At 42.2% G+C, this 26,509-nt stretch overlaps 2 protein-coding genes across 2 annotated transcripts; one reads left to right on the forward strand and one right to left on the reverse strand.

Moving 5' to 3' along the window:
* The first annotated feature begins 566 nt into the window (after window positions 1-566).
* On the forward strand, window positions 567-10,747 carry LOC143103895 (adenosylhomocysteinase A). Its single transcript, XM_076267755.1, has 10 exons — window positions 567-689; window positions 2,237-2,427; window positions 4,433-4,508; window positions 5,850-6,002; window positions 6,896-7,008; window positions 7,768-7,975; window positions 8,207-8,294; window positions 8,826-8,940; window positions 9,336-9,530; window positions 9,860-10,747. The coding sequence occupies exons 1-10, from the start codon at window positions 662-664 to the stop codon at window positions 9,989-9,991; spliced, it is 1,299 nt and encodes a 432-aa protein (XP_076123870.1). The 5' UTR covers window positions 567-661; the 3' UTR covers window positions 9,992-10,747.
* Window positions 10,748-15,429: 4,682 nt separating this feature from the next.
* On the reverse strand, window positions 15,430-26,124 carry LOC143103606 (citrate synthase, mitochondrial). The gene is made up of 11 exons (XM_076267328.1): window positions 25,945-26,124; window positions 23,881-23,928; window positions 23,469-23,576; window positions 23,290-23,355; window positions 22,321-22,452; window positions 21,926-22,114; window positions 21,124-21,323; window positions 20,362-20,491; window positions 19,734-19,835; window positions 18,159-18,368; window positions 15,430-17,218 (listed from the first exon to the last, which is right to left on the reverse strand). Exons 1-11 carry the CDS (start codon window positions 25,993-25,995, stop codon window positions 17,048-17,050), a joined length of 1,407 nt encoding a protein of 468 aa, XP_076123443.1. The 5' UTR covers window positions 25,996-26,124; the 3' UTR covers window positions 15,430-17,047.
* Between the last annotated feature and the right edge of the window lie 385 nt (window positions 26,125-26,509).

Here is a 26,509-nt window from a genome sequence, read left to right on the forward strand (position 1 = left end):
TCAAAGAAGTCTAAGAATAGTGGTGAAAAGATGGAAGGTTCACAGCTGAAATAATTCAGAACTCACTTATTGAAGTTCCAGACTTTGCATTCAGGCCTACTTTTTTCAGTTTTTGTTTCAGTGCGATTGTGTGTGTGTGAGTGTGTGTGTGTGTGTGTGTAGGCCTACTGCTTTATGCTTCAATGCTTTTGTTTGGCCTTTACTGTCCATGTGGACGCCTCCTGTCAACCTGCCTGACTGTGGCTCTTTGTGATTTAAATTCTCATGATTAAAATATCTCATGCAGCCCCAAAAGTCCCTTGTTTGTTTTAATGACACACTGAAAAACCCAACAGGGTCTAGATATAACTTGTCCAAACTACTCCTAGCAAAGCGCAGACTCCTCTGCACACACGCACAACACTCCCACCTTCAAGCCTCTACTCTGATTGGTCGTAGCATTTCGTGTCTGTTTTACCCTCTTTAGCGTAAGGCGGGGTATTCTTTCGGCCAATCAGAAGTGAGAGGTGTTGAATTGGCACCCCATCTCATTAATATTTACACAAAGCCTTAACTGCAGACTTAAATTCAAGTTCAAACCCTCGTCTCTTTCTTCTCCTCTCACGTCCCCAGCCAGGACCTATCTAACATTTCCACCGGCCACATCCAGACCTAAACAGCCATGTCTGAGAAACTGCCCTTCAAAGTCGGTGAGTGTAATGCATTGTCATCTTTCTGTCTTGTGAATTTATATTTTCTTGCACAGATTGCTGACTGGACGAACGTTAACGTTATTACAGTGCTTCAAGGTAACGTTAAGTAACGTTACCAGGATAAACGGCAAGTTGGCCAGATGGGTGGTAATGTTAGCAAGTGGTTAGGTGGAATTCAAACTGCAATCCGTCTCCGACATAATATTGCGCAAAGTACACGGTGCAAAATAAATTTCTCCGGACAGCAAACTGTCTTTGACTTATTAATTATAGCTAATGTTACCACATGGCTGCTAAACCGGTGGTGTAACCGGTGCAACACAGCTAACTTGGGACATAGCTAGCCACTACAGTTTGTGAATGTGTTATGACCATGTACACATTTCTGTTATATCAGCTTATTGTATACATTAAGCTGTTTATGCAGCGATGTCTATACTAAATGTAGAGTTATCATAATCATTCACTAATTGGCTGTAGCCAAGAAATCAGTTTGCGATTGCAATTTGTTTTGTGAATGATTTTATTCCGTAAATCGGTTAGGGTAATGGTAGTTGTAGTTTTCTTGGGTACGGGTATATTATGGCAAGAATGGGGGAAATCTTAATGAAAACTACATTGCCCGATGTGCAATTGCCCCGCCATTGACTGACTGACAGACACAGCCATGCGTGTTCTCAAGACTGGCACGTGGTGTTTTTATTGTTAAACTATCTCTGTGCATTCCAGTTATTTGAGTTTCCTTTTGTGTAGACCTTGGTAGCCTACTGTAGTAACACCTTAGTTGACCGCTTATAGTTAGTTACGGTTCTGTTTATTGGTTCTTTGACACTGCCTTGAAATGAATGAAACAAAACAGTTGTGAACGCGGGCTCAAAGTGAGACTTTGATCCTATTATCTAGTCCAGAGTCCAGAAACGAGTAATAAAGGCCCTTTAGTCCAGAAACTAGTAATCAAGGCCCTAGTCTGATCAGATCATAAGTGGGTCATCAAGGTAAATTTGGTTTGCAGGTTAAAGAGAAGGAAATGCCAGAAAACCCACCCAGTACAACCCACCCTCCCTCACTAAATACAAAAAGGGGGGCTATAATCGAGCTACCAGTGTTCAACCGGTCAGTTGCGGTTAAATGCGGCAGTATTTGCAAACAAGCCACATCTGACCAATTTGAAGGGTTGGGCTTGCTTACTAGACATGCCAGGCCTGCGGTTTTGAATTACTGCTGCAGGATTCACAGAATTCCAGAGTAGTAGAAATGGCAAGTAAGATACTGACACCCTTGAGTTTGACAGCTGCCTCTGTAGACCCCCACATGAAGGATGTATCGGCATTCTCTGTACACGCCCTCCATTACTATGTGTGCAGTTTCAACTTGCACCCACATAACTCGTTTTCACATCGCTACCTGTTAATAGAGAGCGCAAAGTAGTTCAGTTCATCAACTCTCTCACCTGTCTGTCACATAGTTAATGTAACTTTTGGGCACTGTCAGACTAAAGCCCCTTTTCATTGTTTATAAACAGTAAACTCTCTTTTTCTCCGCAGCTGACATCAGCCTTGCCGAGTGGGGCCGTAAGGCTATCGAAATCGCAGAGAACGAGATGCCTGGCCTGATGAAGATGAGGGAGATGTACGGCCAGTCAAAGCCCCTGAAGGGCGCCCGCATCGCCGGCTGCTTGCACATGACCCTGCAGACTGCGGTCCTCATTGAGACACTCACTGCACTGGGGGCTGAGGTGAGTGCAGGGCCAGACACAGGCATGAAGCCGGAGGCACTACACTGTCACTTTCAAAGGTTATGTCTCAGTAATATCAATGGGATGGGGCTGCTTTCATGAGCGTGCACTCAAAGAGCCAACTTGCAGCACTCTTCAAACGCACAGACCGTGCATGGGCTGTGAAAGAATTTCTGTATGTGTCTGTGTTTGCATATTGACTTGGAGTTGTGGGTAATTGATGTAGTTAAGTTTTAGAAAGTAAAAGACCACCAACCCTTGTTGACGTTGATGTTTCTATCATGAGTTTGGACTGAACTCTAACTGTAATCTGAGTACTGTAAAGATGCTGCATTATTGCCACCAAGTTCAATCAATTACTGAACAGTGGGACCTTCTTGGTGGGTTTTAACTCTTTAAGATTAGTTCTCATACTGTGAGTAGTTGATCAATCAATAACCCACACACACACAGACACTGAAGGCTTTGTTGGGTTAGTATTTAGACTGACCTTTGAAAGATTTGTCTGTGTTTCTTTAGTTTTCTGAATGTCCTAAAGTTCACTTAGTATCCATGTGAAAAGTCACAAGATGAAACTGTGGATAAGATATCAGAATTGTGTGATCCCTATCGGGAATTTCAGCTCAGTGCAAATCATTACTCCAACATGTGGTCAATCTTCAATCAGCTCTGCCAAACTTTTTGGCTGCTGTTTCACAACCCCTTTACCGTTCATTTTAAGAGCTTAGGTTAGCTTTGTGGCTTTCCCCCTGAGGACAGGAGTGTTTAATGTTGACCAGACCAGCCCTCTGGCAGCAGGTGTGTGTAAGCTCTGTCTCAATCCCTTGGAGATTTGCTTACTGAGACTCTTTATAGCCACGGACCGATCAGTAACCATGGCTACCTGTGCCTTAACACGTTCAAAGCATCATTTTTTTTAATCAAAATTACTTTGTGGGATCTTAATAAGATTTATTTGATTTGTAATTGTTTTATGGCACAGTATGGATGAATGAGGAGAATAAATCCTTTTCATTTATTTTTATTCTGCCTTTTTACTTATGCACCTCATGAGGCGGCTTCAGTTGAACCCCAGTAGCACCCCACACCGTCCCTGATAACAAGGAGAAATGTTTATAAAATAGATGTTTAGTCAGTGAAGGAATGGAAAAGATAGTCACAAGGGGCTGGAGCAAAGTGAGTTGAGAGGCTGCTGTGCCCATGCAGTGATCTACAGCACAGTACTGCTAACATGTAAGGGATAACGGCCGGCGAGGTGTCCTGTTATATGGAATTAATGGACGAGGGTGAGAGACAAAGAGTTGCCGCCGCCCAAGTCCATTAATTCCGTATAACAGGATGCCTCGAAGGCTGTTATCCCGCTTCTCACCCGGTTGCCACTATAGGCAATAGTCATGCCTTTATAGCACGCAAAGGAAACACGCGGTTCCGTTTAAAAAGAAGCCGACTCGTTGTACAACTTTCTTTGGCACTATAACAGCTATAGCATGGACCTTGAGCTTGTTTACATTTGATTCCATTGTTGCGAAGCCTGCTTCCAGGCTCAGCCATCGTCCTACTATGGTTGTTATAGTAAGCATTGATATGGAACGGTGATTAAACTTTTTTACCAGATCTACTTCATAGGTGTCCCGTTATTCAGAATTAATAGCCACCCCACCAGCCGATCAGAAAAGAGTATTTCTTCTCTCCGGGTGATAAAGTGCAATAATAAACACAGCGGCTACACTTGATGACCAGAAACAAATGCTGTGCCTTGATAGTGGTGAGCATTGCATAGTTGGGACATTGTCCTGATTTCCAGGTTGCAGTCCAGGGCAGGCCCCAGTCTCCTCTGAGTGCATACAAACCTTTCATGATGTGATGGGTCATATTGAGGCAAGTGTCCCTGCAGACTTGTGTGGAGATGGCCGAGGGCCTGATGGGAGTGCTCTTTTGAAATGGATGACTGCCTGTGACTTGACAATCTGAGTTTTTCTTTGTCTTTCTCCCTCTACCCTCTCAGGTTCAGTGGTCCAGCTGTAACATCTTCTCCACACAGGATCACGCTGCATCTGCCATTGCCAAGACTGGCGTTCCAGGTACATCCTGCTCTCTTAAGGTTTTAGACACGTGAAAATGGCAGATCATGTATTGTGTCTGTGAATGATGGTGTTTCACTAGCTGATCATTTGACTCCCTGGCCTGCTGTTGGTCTCTGTCACCTCAGGCGTGAGTGGGGTGGGAGGGAGAAAAGCACAGAGGTTAAAGTGATTAGGAAGGTGCTGTCGTGGGCTGTGTACTTTTGAACTTTTGGCTTCTCTGGTCATCACATGCAATGATGCAATCTGATGCAATCTCCAAAATGAAAAGTGGGAGAGTAGTGAATATGAGTGAGGGAGATAGAGAGGGGAAATCCACGGAGAGCCTGTGTGTGTGGCTGAACACGCCTGCAGGCGCACTTTCATATCCGCTCCAGCCTTTCATATTCTCCTCGCCATCTGAGAACCGAAAGCCCCTGAGGGCAGATGCGTAAAGATTCTTTCCTTATGCTGTTGGGAAAAGTTTGCACTGAGTTTCTGAACGCAAGCCAAAAATACAAAGCAAGTATTTGACTTCTGTTTCTTTATGAAATCTTTCAACACTGTTGAAAGTGCTTGGTGGATTCCCTACAGTGGCCAGTTGTGTATATCTGTGTGTCTGTGAAGGACACACAATCAGCACAACATTTGGGCTAATCTGAACTCTTCCCAGGCTTTCATAAAGTCCGCATCCCCACTGCAGTGCTATTGTGGTTAACTGTGAGCATGTGCAGTAAATTATTAACTCACTGAATGAGTGCAGCAGTCGGTTGCATCAGTTGAGTGTAAGTTTGATCGTAAGTTTAGGTGTAAGGTGTGTCTTAAACTTTGAAACTAGTAGTACTAGTTTTAAAATAGCACTGCATTCTTTTTCAGTTGCACCATTGCTGCTTAAGTTACATGTTGATAGAATGACATTTTTCTCTATAAACAGCCAATTAATATCACTGTCTGATATCTGAAGAAGCATGTCACAGCACTTTGCTTTTTGATACTGTATGCTGATATTTAACAACCCATTTTTCTTACTGATATTTGTACTGCCAGGCCCATGTAGTTCCAATACAGACAGGATTGCTTATGCACATTTAATTAACTTGAACAGTGTTTTAGTCATGTTTGTTACTTTGCTCAACTGGTACTTTGTTGAATTTAATGTTCCTACCATTTAAACGAGATGACCATGTTAACAAATGACTTAAGTATGTCTATCCCCTTATATGAGCTTCAACACTGTGAGTTGCACGTTACACATGCTATGAGACAGATGAGCAGTAAAAATATAATCAGAAGTGGGTTTAGTGTTGTCCATGTGTTTCAACATGTCTAATGTGTGCACCTGGTGGTTTGTACTGTTGGCAGTATACGCATGGAAGGGCATGACCGATGAGGAGTATGTGTGGTGCATTGAGCAGACCATCTATTTCAAGGACGGACAGCCCCTCAACATGATCTTGGACGACGGTGGAGACTTGACCAACCTGGTGCACACAAAATACCCCAAACTGCTCTCAGGTGGGTGAGGGAGGGAGGGGGGGGGGGGGGCACCAAAAGCAAAATGATAATTAAAAACATAGGCCTACTGTTCAGTATTTAATACCCCAAACTGCTCTCACGTGGGTGGGGGGGCACCAAAAGCAAAATGATAATTAAAAACATAGGCCTTCTGTTCAGTATTTCATATTTGAGCAACAAACAGCAAGTCACTCTGACTGAAATGGTCACACATAATCAAACTAGTTTCTTCACGCAGATCGAGGTATTACCTTTTCATTTCTCATTCAGATTTGCTCAAGGAGGGCGTGCCTTAAACAAATATTTTTAGAGCCTTCACCACTTTTGGGGGATGGCGGGTTATATTCCCCGCTGGTATTCTTGTTGGTTATTTGCGTTATGTACTTTTGAGTGTTCTTTGCTGGATGTCTTATAATTTTCCAATGTAAGATGTCTTTGTGTGTGCACAAGTATATGGCTTTTGTCATGAGTCATGCTGAAAGTGCAGTTGTCCTACCCATGGTAATATGAACTCAAGCATATGAACACAAGCAGGAGTCTACAATAGTAAAGTCATGATTGGACTTGACTCCCAGAGTGTCAGTTAGAAGAGTGGCAGGAAATGATGAATCACCCCCTGATAAAGCATTGCTGACTGTACCTCTTAACCAAAGCTTATAGATATTTTGCAAATGGTTTTGCAATCACAGGAAGTGAGAAATGCTTATATTAGATTTGGAATTATGCATCTGTCTCTTGTGAGTTGCATTTAGTGGGACAGCAACGATGTTGACAAGAATGATTCTCTCCATAGAGATTTGTTTCAAAACAGTTCTTGAAGCCTTGTAGTCACCTTTATTTAAATTACCTCGGTCACCTTGACCTAAGTAACCTCTGGCTTCCATGTCCCGTAGGGATCAAGGGTGTGTCTGAGGAGACCACCACTGGCGTCCACAACCTGTACAAGATGATGAAGAAGGGAGAACTCAAAATACCTGCCATCAACGTCAACGACTCAGTCACCAAGGTAACAGACGCCCCACGGTCACAGGGTTAGTCGTCTGACAACCGTCAGCAACAAGATGCCTCCCACACTCACGCTCCCATATGATGAGTCATACCAACAGCATGATCACATGCAGACCAAAGGATTCTGCTCATTCACTGAGCAGCTTTACACTCTTTTTCTGTGGATAACAGCCAAACCAGTATGAATTCACTGCTGTTTCCTATAGACCATCAATGGCTAACAGGTGAAGCAGAAATTGGTTAACAAGAATGATAAAGTGTGTGATTTGGCTAGTAGAATGTGTTTGAGCTGGAACACTTTATTTTAATCAGAATATGCACTTCATATTACGTAGTGTGCATTGGTAAAGTTTGATTCCTGATTAGGGATGAGATTAATAACACTTGGTTAGATTTTATTAGATAAGCAGATTTTGCAGTGTAGAATCCAGGGCAGCTGACTTGTTTAGTATTAGCATATTGTCTGTTTGGCCACTGTGTGTTCTGACCAGTGACCATGTAACATCTGGTCCTGTGATCTAAGGAAGAGGAAACCTTGACCACTAATCTCTCTTTCTCTCTCTCTCTCTCTTTCTTTCTTTCTTTCTTTCTTTCTTTCTTTCTTTCTCTCTCTTTCTTTCTCTCTCTTTCTTTCTTTCTTTCTTTCTTTCTTTCTCTCTCTTTCTTTCTCTCTCTCTCTCTCTCTCTCTCTCTCTCTCTCTCTCTCTCTCTCTCTCTCTCTCTCTCTCTCTCTCTCTCTCTCTCTCTCTCTCTGCAGAGCAAGTTTGATAACCTGTACGGTTGCAGAGAGTCTCTGATTGATGGCATCAAGCGTGCCACTGACGTCATGATCGCCGGTAAGGTGGCCGTGGTCGCTGGCTATGGAGACGTTGGCAAGGGCTGCGTTCAGGCACTGCGTGGGTTTGGTGCCAGGGTCATCGTCACAGAGATCGACCCCATCAATGCTCTGCAAGCCTCCATGGAAGGTAGGTGTGCTCTACAAAAGCCTTCTTTAACTTATGACTGCAATGTACTGTAAGTATTTGGTGTAATATGCCTAATGCATTTCCTATATATTTGCATATGTATAGATGTGTAATTGGATATAGATTTGTACAATTTATGTTCTACCTATTCTATGTATTCTGTAATATGTACGATTGAAAACAAAGAAAATTACTAAAATAAAAAGTGTTTTTTTTTTTTTTTTTGTGAAGGCTACGAGGTGACCACCATGGAAGAAGCATGCAAGGAAGGAAACATCTTTGTGACAACTACTGGCTGCGAGGACATCATCATGGGCAGGTGTGTTTCTTAGCAACGGAAGGTTGCGTGGTCAGTTGGATTAAACCAGAGATGTCACTGTGTATCATTTCCATGTGGGATATCTGTTCTTTTGTGCTCTAGGTGTAGTGCAGATCTACTTGCTTTAAATGTCACTGCTGTATCAGGCTCTCTAAAAATATTATAGTAGTGATTCATTTTGCTTTAGTCTGTATTGTATTGGGGGAAAAAATGATCCTAGATTTATTATCTGATTAATAACCCCCCCACACACACACACACACACACACTCACACCATACCCTCCCATACACACAATATACCTTTTTAATTACTACTTTTAATTTATTCTTTAAAAGTTGAGCTGGGTCTTGAGCACAATAATTTATTAATTTCATTGCTTATAATTCCTTCATACATGACAATGAACTACTTGATTAATATTGATAAAATCATGGTCCAGTATTATGCATTCAAAACCAGACAAAATCTGTCTCTACAAATAAACCATGAGTCTATCACAAGATGTATGTTTGTTGGGTGTCTTTGGCAGGCATTTTGAGCAGATGAAGGATGACTCTATCGTTTGCAACATCGGCCACTTTGACTGTGAAATTGATGTGGCATGGCTCAACGAAAATGCTGTCAAAGTCAACATTAAACCTCAGGTAATCTGCAGATTCAGAGCAGTGACTTAAACCAATCATGTTAAGCTTTGCTTTTTGTGTTTGGCTCAACCAGATGAATTAATACCTTTACATTGCTGCTTGTACATTCTCTGCCCCATTTGCAATTGGTAACTAAAATGAAGGATACAGATGTTGTAGTTGTAGAATAAAATTATCAATTAAATTAGTGAAATTGGTCAAATAAGTTGTGTAAGTGTATTTCTCTTTATTTACAAATGAAATGGGCTTGAGTAAGTCACTACATTCGATTTCTCAACTTTCACTTGAATTGGACGCAAACAAAACGATTAATATGACCCTTGAAGATGGCCTTCATTCTTCATGTGATCTGGCATTCCGTTAGTGTTTTTTATTTTGCATGTCCCTTTTGTCAGGTGGACCGCTACCGCCTGAAGAACGGCAGACACATCATCATTCTTGCCGAGGGGCGATTGGTCAACCTGGGCTGTGCCATGGGCCACCCCAGTTTCGTCATGAGCAACTCCTTCACCAATCAGGTGCTGGCGCAGATTGAGCTCTGGACCAACACCAGCAAATACCCCCTGGGAGTCTACTTCCTGCCAAAGAGGGTGAGCCGCCCTGTCACATATCAACCATCTCCCATCATTGTGATCAGACATTTGTATCTTGGTGCTAACTGGACTAGGGGAAACTTGAATTTCCCCTTTGGGATCTATCTATCTAGCCTAGCTATCTAGCTATCTATCTATCTATCTATCTAGCCTGTCTGTATACTGATTTAAAGAAGGAAAGGCAGTTATGTAAGATTTCTGGCTGCACGCAGTTCATTGCATCCAGAGTTACACGCAACTCATTGAATCCAGATCTTTTGAGTAATGGTTTTGTTTGTAGTTGGGGTATGTAAACTTTTTTGTTTGTTTGTTTGTCTGTCTTACAGCTCGACGAACAGGTTGCTGCTGCCCACCTGGATAAGCTGGGAGTGAAACTGACCAAGCTATCGGAGAAGCAGGCCAGCTACCTGGGTCTGCCCAAAGAGGGCCCCTTCAAGCCAGACCACTACCGCTACTGAGCACCAGAGCGTCTGGAGGCTGGCTAGACATCCCACAGGGAGAGGGAGCGAAAGAGCGAGGGAAGCTGTGTGTGTGTGTGTGTGTGTGTGTGTGTGTGTGTGTGTGTGTGTGTGTGTGTGTGTGTGTGTGTGTGTGTGTGTGTGTGTGTGTGTGTGTGTGTGTGTGTGTGTGTGTGTGTGTGTGTGTGTGTGTGTGTGTGTGTGTGTGAGAGAAAGTGCGACTGTGTGTGATGTGCTTGTTACTCGTTAGAGCCCTCCTCTGGCAACCTGCTGTGCTTCTGCTGGTACCACAGAAAATGCCCCCCCCCCCCCCCAATTAATCGTGTCCAAAAACTTTTGTAACATTAACCTTTTACAGAAACAAACACATGTGTAAGATAGCTTCCAGAGGCGTCATTCGCAAGCAAAATGGCATTCTTGTTTTGTTTATGACTTAAATTAAGGAGTTGAGAATCATGCACAGCTGCAGAGGGGTGTTCGCATGGCTTCTATGGCTAGCTGCATCCAGTGCTTTGACTGACACCACAATTCCAGAAACCTCAAGTCCTATTGGCAATGTCTCCATGTCTTAATTTCAGATTCATAATGTAACAGTTCCCCAGTCAAACGGTTTCTGTCTTATCATTTCTTCTATGGTCTTGGCTGAGAAGAGAGTCGCTGTTGGCTGCCACGGAAATGCCAACAGATGCACGTAACCCTCCTGTGTCATTTTCATATTGTGACTTTATGCACTTATTAAAAGACACATGAAACGGAGATCTAGTGTTTTGATTTTTATTGTTATTTTTTTATAATGTTGTGTGTTGTCACCATAAACAACATACAATATATCAGCTTCTCTGAAAAACGTATTTTATATAATACATAACTAACCAATGTGCACCGGGTAAATGGTGATGTTATTGGCTCAGAATATTTTAACTGCAATCACTCCAGAATTTCACTACCTTCAACATAGCATTGAGATGGGCCGGATGAATCTTAACATTGCAAACTGAAAATATATAACTGGTCTTCAGTGTAAACTATACTCAGGGTGCGATTTGTGTAAAAACCAGAGGGGGGGAGGATTTTGAATAAGTTTGTAACCTCCCCCACCACCCAAAAAAAAAAAAAAAATGAACGAACGATTCATAGCTTAGTAATGTCATGGCTAATAATACCCTATATTATTTTTGCCACCTTTGTAACATTTTAGTTTTAGTTTACCGTGGTGTATGACTAAACAGCGAGTGTGCTTGGTATGATGATCAGCTCCTCTAATGCAGGGTAGGACTACGTTTTGACAAGCATACAAATTCACCTTGTTCTTGCCCCATCTGAAATGACTTCTCTACTTTTGCTGCCTCCATCCTTTCTGTATTTGTTGTGTAAGAAAACGTTATATATGATGGCACTGAAGTCTTAAGTTAGTGAATTGGCTAACAGTGTTAGTTGGTAACCAAATAGCCTACACATTGCGCTACACGCTGCGTAGGCTACCTGCATTCTCTCTCCTGTTGATTTGCGTTCAGTAGCCAAGTAAGTAATTGCAAAAGTTGAAAAAATAAATGTGTTTATTGTAGCCTACAGAAAATAAATAGCCTATCATACTGTCAGTTAATTGCCTACAGTGCAGTGAAGAGTTTGGAGAGTAAAGTTATAGGGCAACTTGGAAGTTTTATGAAAATAATTTACGAACCAGAACATAAAGACCATGAAGCTTCTATTTCTTGCAGCTGTTAAAACACCCGCTAGATAATTTAAATATCCAACATTCGTTTTTGCAGTACAGATTATTTCTAAAAGATATTTGTCTACTACTGGCTGATTTATCAAACGAGTGCTTTCTCGTTCGTCCTCCGCAAACTACAGGTGTTTCGGTAGAGCCATTGAATAAGCGATGCCAAGCAATTTCTGTAACACTTTTTGTGACATTCAGCAAATATCTCCTCATTTAATGTAAGTTCCTTCGGACAATAGGCCTACGTTCTACTCTACGTGCAGTTGTCCTCCATCTCAGTTGCATCAGTTTTCTAATTTTGAAGGTTCTAAAACATTATTATGCTTCACTGAATCCTTCTCGTTTTCTTTCATTTGTCCAGCTAACTTTTCCATTGAACCTAGCCATTTATGATGGATTACACACTCGACATTCTGAAATGTCCTGCACGATCAAGGCCAAATTAAGTTATCACGCAGCCACTGTGTCAGCAGCATCAGTGCTGACGGTGACGGTGCGTTTCTGATGTCAGATTATTATGTAGGCTAGTCAAGTCAAGTCAAATTTATTTATATAGCACATTTCAAAGCAATAGCATTGCACCAAAGTGCTTTACATAAAATAATAATAATAATAATAACAATAATACATATACATACATATAAACATATATAAAAGAAGAAAAAAAACGTCAACGTCCAGGCGTTTTAAAAGGATCTTGTGGTCAATGGTGTCAAAAGCAGCACTAAGATCTAACAGTAGGGCACAAGAGCCAGAGTCAACAGAGAGCAATAGATCATTATGGACCTTAAGTAAGGCAGACTCTGTACTGTGGTCTAAAACCAGATTGAAACTTGTCAAGGATATTAGAGGTGTTTAAATAGGAAGAGACTTGTGACAGAACAACTTTTTCTAAGATCTTAGAGAGAAAGGGCAGTTTAGAAATGGGCCTATCATTTTTCAAATCAATGGGATCAAGGGAAGGTTTTTTTCAGGAGAGGTTGCACAATAGCGTGTTTAAAGCCAGAGGGTACTACTCCATTAGCCAGGGAGCTATTAATGATGCTCAAGATAAAAGGGCAAATAGCCGCAAAAGCTTCTTTGAAAAGGTGAGATGGAAGAATATCAGAGTGGCAAGAAGAGGGCTTCATATGAGAGACCACGTCTGACAACTGTGAGGAAGAGACTGGTTGGAATTGTTGGAGGCGGCAAACTACAGACTGATACAAAGCAGGATCAGAAATTGAGGTTGTGATATGAGACTTTATGTTGTCAATTTTGTCAATAAAGAAATTGAGAAACATCTCACAGGTTTCTGTTGTAGCAGGAAGAGAGGACATTGTAGTAGGAGGATTTATGATAGAATTAATTGTGTTAAACAACACTTTTGGTCTGTGAGCATTTTTGTGAATAAGCTCAGCATAGAAAGCTGCCTTTGCTGCTTTGACAGTGATTTGATCAGCCTTAAGAGAATCTCTAAATATATCATAGGAGACCTGTAGTTTATCTTTTTTCCATTTTCGCTCTGCTTTCCTACAAGCCTTTCTGAGCGAACAGGTAGTGGAATTTAGCCAAGGAGTAGTTGACCTATTGGATTTACACCGCTTTTGTTTTAAAGGAGCTACAGAATCAAGAGTGGCAAGGCAAGATGTATTAAAAAGAGTAAGTAGACCCTCAGTGTCGGTGCAGGAGGAAAGAGAATCTAAGACAGCAGGTGAAAGAGAGAGCATAAAAGTATTAGTGAACTGTGAGGCTGTGGTGGAATTAATAGCTCTGACAAGGGAGTAGGATGAGGGGGGTAGAGGGGGGGGACAAAACAGTGAAGATTCAAATAAAATCATAAAATGGTCAGACACACCAGTATCAACTATTTTAACATTGGAAACTGAGAAACCAGAGGACAACACTAGGTCTAGTGTGTGACCCTTCTGATGTGTTGGGGCCATAACTGACTGCACAAGGTTAAAAGAGTCCAGTAGGCCTAAAAACTCATTGACCAAAGGTTTAGATGGGCAGCATATGTGGATTTTAAAGTCCCCCAAGATTAATAACTTATCAGCACGAGAGGCCATAAAAGATAGAAGTTCAGCAAATTCTTGAATGAAATTACAATTAATTTTTGGTGGCTGGTAGACTAAGGCACAAAGTACAGATGCATTGATCTTAAACAGCTGTAGTTCAAAAGTAGAAAACAGATCAGTTGGTACAATTCTACATTTAAAACTGTTCTTAAACACTGTAATTAGACCACCACCACGACCAGAGACCCTAGGCGAGTTTAAAAAACTACAGTGAGCAGGGCAAAGGTCACCAGGCTAGCCTACTAGACTGTTTTCACGTTGCAGCGCTTTACTTATATGAAGTAGCATTAATCAATATGAGGGGCAGAGGGGGATAAATGTGGTCCCCCCCGACAATAAAAATAATTTAGCAGAGGTAGGGATAGGAAAACCAGAGGGGGGGAAATCCTCACCATCCCCCCCTACAAATCGCACCCTGACTATACTATTAATTTGCAGTTACTAGCAGCGCCTACTGCAACCCTGACAAGTTTTCTACAGGAAATATTTAGTCACAGTAACCAGATCTGGTGTAGCTTGTTATTGAGATTTTAAAAAAAGAGATGATTTGTCATTTTCACATTTACAAACAAAAAGGCCTCAAAAATTAGTCACGGTTACTCACAGAGCGTGATGTTTCCTGTTTCAGTGTCATTCCTCTCAATTGTGTTTCTCTGACCCTGAAAACTTAAGTGTGCAGAACAGCTGTAAGCAGAGAAGGAAGCAGTACTATAGTTTGCCTGATCCCTTAGGAACCCATTGGTAGAGGATCTATGTAGAGAAAAGCAACACGTAGTAGCCCTTTAAGTCTAGCCTTGACGATCCGACAGTGCTGTAGTAGTACAGATCAAAGGTCTCAACTCCAGGCAGCCTTGTTCTCAGGGTGACAGCAGAGCTGTATACAGAGATATATATATGACTGGGTGACAGAATAATACAGCGCCCCTTGGAGGTCTAGAGAGGGAATGCTTGAGACTGAAGTGACCGGAGCTTGAATGACTATGCTCTATCACAAGGGCCGGTCTATGGTCTGGACACAAAGCCCCCTCTCATCACACAGAAGGCCTACATGTAGGCCTTTATTCTTCCAGTTATTCTGGGGGACAACTGGGCAGAAGCCAAAAGGGTACTGCTTAGTAAGGGGAAAAAGATGGCTTGCTTCCTCACTGAATATTGACAATGGCTGGCAAATGGGATTAACCTATTGTTAAATGGTGGAGGCATTAATTTATCAATGTATATCTCTGTTCCAACATCTCTTCTCACAGCTGTTGGCCCAGATCGTTAGTCTGGTATTTATGGCTTCACTCATATCCTCCTGGCCACATCCCCTTGGGGAGACTGGTGGCACTTGCGTTCCACTCTTGTTTCAGGATTTTCATGACATATGGGCTTATAGTATGCTTCAATCTGTTAAACCATAGCTCAAATCTACACTTCTGCAACCCCTGCAGGGTAAGTGTGATGTACCGGTATTTCTGCTATGCCATTTTCCACCTCATTTTTGGTGTGATGGCCGTATATCCAACATGTGGTATTTATCGGTTTGAGTCGACTTCAAAGACACTCATAACCCACAATATTGTGTGCCCCACCCCACACACACATTTACTTCAGTCCTGGTGGAAAAGAAACGCAGTGATGTGAAGATTCACTGGCGTAGAGGTTGTCTGTGGTTAAACTCAAGTGGAGTCAGGCTTTATTGACAGTGGTGCAAGGTGAGATTTACAGATGCAGTAATCTGCCAACACTTGAATAAGCCCCCACCCCCCACAAGTACGAACTCCACACAATGCCTACCAGGTCGTGTAAAAACTCCCCTCTGAACATCGTCCATATTTGGTAGTTATTTAGTTGCGTCACAATACAGCACAGACATTAAATGAGTATGTATGCATGGACGTATGTTCTTCTGGCAAAATCAATTCCACATTGGTGTTCAACTTAGAATACAGATCTTCATATACTCATATCTAGGAGGCATTTTCAGGCCTTTGATTTCTTGTTGAATGTGTCATCTTTTTATTAGTAGTATTCAATGAAATGTAAGACGTCGGGATATCGACATCTTCTGTTAAGGTGAAACCTGAATCCCAAGCTGTCCAATGGACACGACCCACTACGAATGTTGAATGGGATTTCCTAAATATCTGGTTGGATATAGCACCTGGATGGGAAGCAGTGCACACATACACACACACGCACGCACACATTTTGTTCAGGAGCTGGGGTTTTCAATATGTTTTGGGGCTGTTTGGTTGAATATGAGTGGTTATATGACAAAAAAAAAAAGACCTTTGCTTTGTTGGAGTGTATTATGCTTTCTTTTCTTTGCGGTACAAATTAAAAGTGGTTTTTCCAGTTTCCCTATAACAGAAGGTGTTCTTATTCTGCTATACATTCATTTTAAAGGAAATTTGTGGCCAGCACATCGCTCTAATACTGTTGTGGCGAGCCCCTGATGATATACCTAATGCTCCTCCTATTGCTTATGGAGGCAGTATAGAGGATGCTACAGATAGCTAGGGACTCCCAGTTTCTAATTAGGGCTTAAAAGAGCAAGCGGTAATGTTTCAGAGCCCAGGTTTTTTTTTTTTTTAAAAACAAAATTATTATTTTCGAGAATTCCCAGGGTTAAGTCAAGACAGAACCACTTGGAGCTGGAAAATACTATCACCCTCCCATACCCACCCAGAAATAAAACAAAAAAAAAGAGATGCTTCTATTACACTCTGGAAGGACAAAGATCAAACAAATGTACATCCTAAAATGCCAAACCTAGGTGGGACAAGAGACCAAACAAAACAAACAGATGGACAAAACAAAACAAAAATATCAGCCATTTTTGATTATTAGCTGGAGCTGGGATGAAAAGGCCAACGGGATACTTCTCAGTTCATTAACATACACCTTAAAGATCTTAAAATTACCTTACTGGTTATCCACACTAGTCTTCGCCTGCCGGGCCCCAACTTAAACAGCAACATGTCAACTGTACATTTGAATAGCTTTGTTATGCCAAGTTAAAGTCTATATTTCCTCAATAATTACCCTTATTCCCTCCCCCCAGACCCAAACACCACAAAAACAAACAGATCTACTCTGACTGTCTGTGTAATCATCAGCTACTGCCCTGTTAACAATAAGTTAGCTATCTGTTGGCCCTTCTTTTGAGTTCTTTAAAGTGATGTGGTTTCCTTTTGAAAAACAAGCCCCAGTCTCCCTTTTCTCCCCAATCCCAAATTTCAGCTCTTCCATTTTCCCAATCTTCCTCCATCTCCTCCTCCGGCTCCTCTAGCCGGACTTGGCTCCGACCAATTTCATTAGTCCATCAGAGCTCATGGATTTGGGGCGCTCCAGTGGGAAGCCCAGGGCTCGGCTCCAGATCAGCTGAGCAAGGACCCCCAGGGCGCGGGACACGCCGAACAGCACTGTGTAGTAGTTCATCTCCGTCATGCCATAGTACTGAGGAAGATAAAACACACCAGTGTCACAATAAGGCTGCTTGAGAACGGCAAAAATCATTGTTACGAGTACTCAACCATTTTGGAAACACCATGCACTTTCTAAAATTATTATTTTATTTCATCTACTGAAAAAAAAAAAAGTATATATAACTGTTCTACAACAGTTGCCACTGTACAGCAAAGGGGTGCACACAAAATGGGAGTATCGTTGACAAATTAATTATTCAGTCTTGATTATGTTGTTCATATAATCATTGGATGTCGTGATTGAAATTCAATCTTGATTAAGAGCACAGTCCTAGTCGGCGGCACACTTCACAATCTCCACAGCTGAAGGTTTTAAAGTAGCCTTTTTTTTACATGAGGGATTATCCAAGGGGGACAGGTTAATTCTTACAAGGTGTATCTCCTGGGACTTTTAAATTAATTAGGTGCTCATGCACATTGCAAGCCAGCTGCATTAGCCTTTGATATAACACAATGTAACAGCTGCATCCTTCATGACTTGGTCTTCACTGCAGATTAATATACCAATTCTTCTCCATGACTAAAACATGGGGGACTGCCAATGGAACTGAGTAAGGGGATTTGTTTGTAGTGAATGCTGTAGCATACTGGTGCTGATAATAAGCACTGGGCTTTTAGTAAATGCTGCAACAATCTTTTTAAAAACTCAGCCTGCATCACCATGCCTGTGGCAGGCATCCCATCTCAGTTATGGGTAGAGGCCTGTGGCCAAACCTGTGGCAAGTACTCTTACAGGTCTTGGAGCAGAGCTGGCATCTTCATCTACAGCAAAGATAGCTTAAAACGGCATCTTTAATGAGTAACCTCAAGCAACAAGTACCTGATGCTAGCTACAGTTAAGCCAATAATTATTCATACTCATACAAAATTGCCATCCAATTTCTTATTTGACCAAGAAAAGGCAGGCTTACCTGCAACAGGACTCCACTGTGGGCGTCCACATTGGGCCAGGGGTTCTTGGCCTTGCCCTGCTCCAGCAGGACATTGGGCACAATCTTGTAGAGCTGCGCCACCAGCTTGAACATGGGGTCGTTAGGTAGGTGCTTCAGGGCAAACTCACGCTGGCACGTGTACCGCGGATCTGTCTTCCTAAGCACCGCATGCCCATAGCCTGGCACCACCTGGGACAGGGACAGGGACAGAGACAGAGACAGAGAGGTGATGATACAAGGGGCAAATTCTTGAGCAATGTTGCTGTGCAACCACATAACCAGTTCCATTTATTCTGATTGGATGATCATGACGATTTGCCTACTGATGATTAAAGTTCTCGAGAAAATAAATTGTTGCCCAATATCAATGGGAATGTGCCAGAACCACAACACTTAGAAACATTGCTCACAACGTTGCCCCATGAATCACCAGCTAGTGAGTTGGGCTGACAATCAGGGGGTGGTACACTGCAGACACTGAAAATGAACTCAGTTTAATGGACCTTCACAAAAGGCCTCAACTCTCCTAATTATAGAATTGGGTCATTTACAACTAATATCTGTATCTTAAAACCTCGAAGACCCTTAAGGAGAACATAGAATGGATGAACAGAGTAGTTTACCTTCTTCTCTGATGTTAACATATGGTATAAGGTATGCAGCTTTGTGGCTAATGCACCGAACACTCCCTTATTCAACAATGCCAAGGTAAAAACGTTTTCCCATTCTGTGTGATCTTTAATGAAAAAAACTCACTCCTCCTCAATCCAGACACTGGTTTCGTTATGACGAGTACATTCTGATCCCGGGGGAGTATTTGCCCAAAAGCGTGTTGTGTATGTTGTGAGTCAATCAAGAGTTGCTTTCAGACACGTCTTCCGCTGTAAATGTATAGCTTTGTCAAACAGAGGTCATACCCTTTGGGTGATTCAGATATGATGCTAACATGCTGACATTATGCGGTCATATGTGTGAACGACACCAACGCACATGAACAGAATCTCTGCATGGTTGAACAGGTTGAACGTGGTTGAACACACACATGAACAGAATCTCCACATGTTCTTCGCTTCGTTTTATCATTTACATAATGTCCGTCGGAAATACTAGGAGGCGAGTAGCGTAAGAGCCGGCTAAGTTCGGAGTTCCAAATGGCCGGTTATGTTGTTCAGATATATGGTCCAACCGCTTCACATCCGCAGAACATGCAGACTAGGTCTCAAAGCAGCCATGTTTAAAACTTCCTCTCTGTGTGGGCCACTGGGGAAAATAATCCCAGGGTCAGCTCTGAACTTGTGCTACAGTATGACTGTTAAACTCACTCTGCCTGACTTGAGTGTGTGATGTCTGCATGTGTTATGTCATGGCATATATTTTAACTTACGTGCCATGTTATGTTTATGTCCTTATGTTACCAGCTAGCTGTACTGTGAACTATAAGATGTAACTTGTGAAGTTTTATGTTCAGTGGGTGTGAAACTGAATTTTCCAAACAAACGAACTAACTACCTTAAACTCACGCTGCCTGACTCCAGTGTGTGATGTTTAACTCACCCTTCCTGACTTGAGCGTGTTCCAGATGTAGTCCCTCATCTTCTCGTCCGACACCTCGCCACCCATCTCCTTCTGCAGCGCCGTCAGCCACACCAGCACCTCCTGTGAACAGTCAGACGCAGTCACAACATCGCAGTTACAAACACAACACAACACAACACAACACAACACAACACAACACAACACAACACAACACAACACAACACAACACAACACGGGAAGATTCCAGCAAAATAACATAGACATGGACACTGAACACAAGAGCATGCCTGAACACCTAAAAAATAGCTGCAGATGGCGTGAGACCACGTCTGTCACAATACAACAGAAAACAGATTATGTGAATCTTTCAGCAGATCAACACACATGTGGACATGCACTACTACAGTCAGTCACAACAGACAACCAACCAGACATTACTGCAAGCTGACAGCGATAACAATGCAACACAGAATATAGACATGATATGCCACTGGTAAATGGGGTTAGTGTGTTAGAAATGCAATAATCTGAAGCCCTTCAATGATGAAATACCTACAATATTTTTCAGTGAACAAGACTAATGACCTCTTTGAGTGGAGCCCAGAACACTGGCTGAATTCATAAACAGACACACAGACACACACACCTGGTTGGCGAGGCCGTGTAAAGGTCCTGCCAGACCATTCATGGCCGCGCTGAACGAAAGATAGGGGTCGGAGAGGGCACTGCCCACCAGATGGCTGGTGTGGGCACTGACATTCCCTCCTTCATGGTCACTGCAGCCAGAACACACACATACAAACAATGCCAACCATTAAATCACCTGCCATTCCACATAGTGGGGGAAAACAAAAAAAACAGGCAAAATAACCACAGCATGCGAGTATGCTTTTTGTCTGGTGTACGGTAGACATTTTTTGATACAACATTAGGACAAATTACTTAATGATGAAAGATAGGCATGTTTGAAAAGACCAACAGACTGATACCAAACAAACAGGATAACTAATGGATAATAACCAAAAAGCAAAATCTACTTTTGTTTTTGTTTAATACCATGACCAAGATCCTGAGCAAAAACATCAGTGGATCAGCACAATGTCTCCTTCCACACGATAGCTTTACTTCATGCACAAGACACATCGCTGAGCAAGTTTTCACTTTGCCTGTCATTCATATTAGGGCCCTAAGCTTCAGATACATTTTAATTTAAGGAAGACTAAAATGCAAATGTTACTCTCAAACAATGCCTGCTCTATGACCTTAAAATGACATTCCTGGACAGGCGGCATAATGTGAAGCTCCCATGGGGTTAAGCAGTGCCTTAAACTGCATGTAGTGGAGTTCCGGATAGCGGACGTGCTTTAACCTAAACACAGTGGAGCCTCTGTGTGTGCGGGGGGCTGACCTGTGGATGGTAAGGTACAGGCGCATGAGCTCGGTGAACTGGGCGTCGGTGTAGCCCAACATGTTGGTAAAGTTGTGGGACCAGTCCAGGCCCGAGTCAATGGCGCCGATGCTGCTGCCCTCGCGGTACAAGTTGCGGTAGATCTTAGCAGCCACACATGGCAGCTTGGCAATCAAGTCCATGGAGTCCTCGTACACAAACTAGACACAGGGAAGGGAACACACACACACACACACACACACACACACAGTGTCACGTGTCATTTCTACACTTCTAAAAGATGCTCTAGTTGTCATTGTGCAACAGGTGAGGGTAATTAAAGGGGTGGTGTGATATTTATCAGTGGAGACCGTTTTCCACATGTTTCATCCAGTCCTTCTAGTTGCAGAGTTCACAGGTGCTAGGCTAGCGCAAGTCAACAGTATGTGTTAGCCTGCCACTAAAAACAGTCTTACCCACTCCACAGTACACCCGAGGCAAATAAATTATAACGCCAGACTATCGATGTAAATGCGAACACATACTGATGACTAGCGCTAGCCTAGCACCTACGGACTCTGCGACTACAAGGACTGGATGAAAGGTGTTGAAAACGGTCTCCACAGATAAATATCACACTTGCTAACTTGGAAATGAGGTCCTATGTCCAAAATCCTGAACCACCTCTTTAAAGGTGAGGGTAATTACTTGTGTATGAGAGTTTGAATAACCCAATAAAAACCATTACAGACAAAACCTCTGAACTTTTCTCTGAGCAACTGATAACTAATTTCAGACACAATTTCAGGCTGGTGTTTCTCACCTCCCAGTACTTGGCCTTGTTTACTCCCTCGGAGTAGGCGCGTGCAAAGCTGCTCTCGCTGTTGAGGGCCGTGATGGCGGCGCTGAACTGGGACATGGGGTGCAGGTTGGTGGGGAAGTTGTCCAGCATGGTGACCACGTGGGAGGGCAGGGCGGCCCGCTTGGCCCACTCCTTGGACAACCAGTTGGCCTGTATCAACATGGGCGCAAACGCGTCTTGTGTGTTAATCATTGCAAGGTGCCGCTGCCTGTTTTGAGGCAATCACTATTTTTACTATATATACACTATGAAGCACAGGCAGGCACACACACACACACACACACTTTTGCATTCAGATATGATACCACATTTTAAACAGTTCCCCCCCTTTCTCACACACACAGATGGTCACTAACCTGTTCTTCGGAGGGCACCTGTCCAGTCACCAGAAGCCAGAAGAGGCCCTCAGGCAGTGGCTCTGCCCCGCCTGCTGCTTTGGGTAGCAGCTGCTGGCATTCTGGAATGCTGTAGCCACGGAAACGGATACCCTGACAGAAACCAGAAACAGACCAATCAGCACAGCGGTGTTTCCATTTTGAAGGTTTTTTGAAGGTGTAGTGACAAATATAAAAATCCTTTTCTCACCTTTTTCACAATGTCCGATTGGACATCATAATGATAACATATATACATTTAAGGTCACTGTACTACCTAATGTTACCATCAGCTGAATTACTCCTCACATAACTCATAACATTATAACTGTCCTTCATCTGTTCTTCAGCTATTTACATTCATTTCCTATGCTCTCAATACATTTTCTATAGGACCCTCTGAAGTCTTTGTTTTTAAATAATTTTCTATTGTCTGATGACTAAAACAACAGATCATGTTTTTTTTTTTTATTGGAATTATTTGAACATCTCGTCTATATCATGGGTGTGTGTTTGTGCTGTTTCATGTCAAGAAAAAGTCAAAGACACAACGTGGGGCCTGAAACAGAAGGGATGTTCTGCAAACATCATTGTCAGTCTTGGCATGAAAGCTTCTCTAAAGTGACAAACCGGACCATTTTAGATCATATAAGGTCAAACTGCTTGACCAGACACATTTTTTTTTAAGGCCACAAACGTCTTCATAAATAACACTTCTACTGAGTCAGGGAATATTATTGTGGGAATACCAAACTCCACCAGATGCACTCTTATTTAGGTCACAACACTGTGAAATGCCCAACACACAGCTTACTATGTTAGTGCAATACACACATATTTATTGCAATAACACTGCAGAACTAACCTCAATATTAAAATGTACGTATGTACTTAAACTATACAATAATATATGGTCCTCCTATGACAAGGCCAACACTCACAGCCACTCACCTCGTCTGGGTCCAGCACTGAGGTCTCATACACCAGACCCTTCATTCCCCTCATGCCACCATACACCTGAGGGTGCAAACACGAACACACACACAATTATTATTCTCAACACATACTCAAAGACATAAGGGAGAAGCTAACGTACATGTAACATTCAGAAGGCAATATGATGAACGTACCATGTCCACTGTAATCTGCCCGATGTTGGTTTTGCCATGCTGTTGTTTGAAGTTCTTGACGCGTGTCTGTTCTTTAGGAATGAGGTCTGCCAGAACATCTTTCAGGTTCTGCACAGCAATTCAATCAAAATGTAAAATGAGCACCGCTTAGTTAGGCCTCAAGATATAAATTACATTACTACAGTAATTACAACAGTTCTGAGGTGAAGAGAGAATGGACAGACTTCATGTCTTAGAAATCTGATTAGCTTCTACATGTAAACCTTGCGATCATGAACTGCAAGTAGCACCAGTGTATAGTATGATTACTATAAAAATAATGTTTAAGCCATGTGAGGATTTAGTCTACACTCTTTACAAACATAAAGACACAATACCAACATACATAAGCACACACATTCAGAACTCTTACCGATGATGAAGAGGCATTCCTTGCTGCCACAAAGACACAAGCTGCACTCTAAGAAAATAAATAAAGTAAGGCGGTTAGAGGTGTGGTTTCACACATGCACACACATGGCAACACTGACGTACCCTTCACTTTGGACAATCCACCATCCATCTTTTACTAACTGAATAGGGCAAGGTTAGTAGTTTATAGAAACAGGACAATTTTATTGGCATGACATTACAAATATGTGGGGATGACTCTAAACAACCTCAATGGACACATCTAAGTCTGATTATCTGTAGTGTGAAAGATAACTGAGACATTTGTATGGCAGCAGACTGGGACTTGTGATAAAATAGCCCAACAGTGTCAGTTTTGTTCTAGTGTCGTTATACACTACATTTTAAGAGACAACATCTACTGAATCAGTACAGGCAACTGAGAAGAACCAAGTTGAACATCATTTAAATCTTTCTAATAGATAACACAGGTGCACTGCTGCATCGAACAATAATGGACAGTGCTGTCCTTAGGTATGAAAACAAGTTAGGATCATACAGTAACTAAATCTATCTGCCCATCCACAAGAAGGCAAACTGAACCATTTGACTTTCACTTTCCATTAAACACATTTTGTAATATTACATAAAAAGAAGTTGATTTTGGGGAACTTATTGAAATATTTTACAACATCCAAAACAATAACAGCACACTGCTTATTTTCACATAGGCTAGGTCCTCAAAGGCACAGTTATTCACACACAGACCTCCTCATAGCCATGAGATGAACAATACTGTCCACTCCACAGTCATACATGCGTGCAATTCCCTCCTTCAGCTAAGCTATGCTTCCTGGACTTTACAAAGAGCTGTGTACCCTGACCTTGAGACAGAAATGGCAACGCAAACTTTAAACTTTGACTCAAGACACAAGACAGTGAGGCACTGGAACCTGGCGCGGCCTATGGGTTACCAAGATGAGGTTCATGTTGATTCTGCCTTTAGAAAATTAACCATTGGGTGTGTACACCATACATGTCAGCTGACGTGCGGACAATCAACGGGGCGTACGCAATTGCATAATTCATTCATTCATCCACATTACGTCCGTGCATGTTAAGTTATTTCTCAAAATAAGCAATGTCATATCTCTACATTAGCGCTGCATTTTCATTTTTGCCAAGACATGTCTTTAAAAAAAAAAAAAAAAAATCAATAGCCCTAATAACACAAAAAATTAAATGGGTAAAAGGTTAGCACTGTCATGGCAGACTGTAGACCCACCATGCGACTTGAGTACTTTTCCATGAACTTATCCTCGGTTAAATGCTAGGGGGTTGCAGGCTTGCGAAATATTATTAAGATTTGCCTTAACTATTACTAATATAATTCGTAGTAGATAATGTTACTGCAATTGCGGATCCAGTAGGATTAACCATTACTTGCCAATCAGAGCAATTGCACGATCTGATCGAAGCAGACACTTTGAGTGGCAAACTCAACATACTGCTGGCTAACAATCAAGACAGTCAGCAATCACATCAAGGTACATTACAAGGTTATCAGGTGTAACGTTAATGCTGCAAGTGGAGGAGTTCAGGGCTTACACGACATAACGTTATACTACCGCATTTAAACCATAACTACCTCAAACAGACAACTAGGTGTACAGCCTATGAGAAACTCGCCGATGTCGTGCAGAAGTCAACTGAGTACATTTACGCTTAGAGGCTTAACAAACCCAACAACTTCGATACAGACTGACTGGCTAGGAAGGTAGCTGCCCTGCTAGCCTTTTTGCAATTAAGTTGGCTAAAACATAACCGGTTAACGTTTCATACTCATATCACATTTCACGATTTTGTGCTGCATTGATGTAACGAATTCACAACACTCCGTTAATTCTCAAAAAGGGCAGTTGCCCGACTGTAACGTTAGACAGCACTGACATGCTTTTTTTGTATTACTACAGGACATGGTTATTCAGGAGTTAGACAGCTAGCGAGCTAGCTGCTTTAGCCACTACACGAGAACAATGTTGCTAGCCAACAAGCTAACGCAAGGACTCATTCTCAACAATCTTACCTTTGAATTCAGGATCTTCGGCGCAAGCCTGCTTACAGACAGTAGGGACATTGTGAATGTGAGGGGTATGCCGATGTAGGTAAATATTAAGCCACTTAACTACTGCACCCAGTGCTTTCTGAAGGTGCCCCTCCTGAGTTGGTAGCCGCGATGAAGGTTGAGAGAAGGTACCAAGGGCCCAAAGGTGCGATTGGTCGACGCGTAATGTCATTTCAGTGACGTCATGAACAACTGCTGCATAGAATTGAAGTGCGTCACAGCTGCAATATTGTTGCGCACCGTTGTATTAGACCTACAACTACCCAACTGGTTGTAGAAAAAAATGCAATAGCATATCATTTCAAGACTGTAGTAAAACATTTGGGAACCGTACAGTCCTTTTCTGAATAGATTATGAACTTGTGACGGTGACAATTGTGTTTTGTGTTAATAGGCACACTGGACTGGTCTATGGGACTGGCTGTGAATGGATGAGAGATTATTCACCTGAACCAATACATGATCTGTGTTTTGTGTAGCTAATATGGTTATGGTTATGGTTCTGTCCAATATACAAGATAGCATA

This window comes from Alosa pseudoharengus, unplaced genomic scaffold, assembly GCF_046254945.1.
Source record: "Alosa pseudoharengus isolate Yale_2024_CS ecotype anadromous, Long Island Sound unplaced genomic scaffold, YU_APseudo_1.1 YU_APseudo_1.1_scf_5, whole genome shotgun sequence".
In the NCBI taxonomy this organism is placed as follows: domain Eukaryota; kingdom Metazoa; phylum Chordata; class Actinopteri; order Clupeiformes; family Clupeidae; genus Alosa; species Alosa pseudoharengus.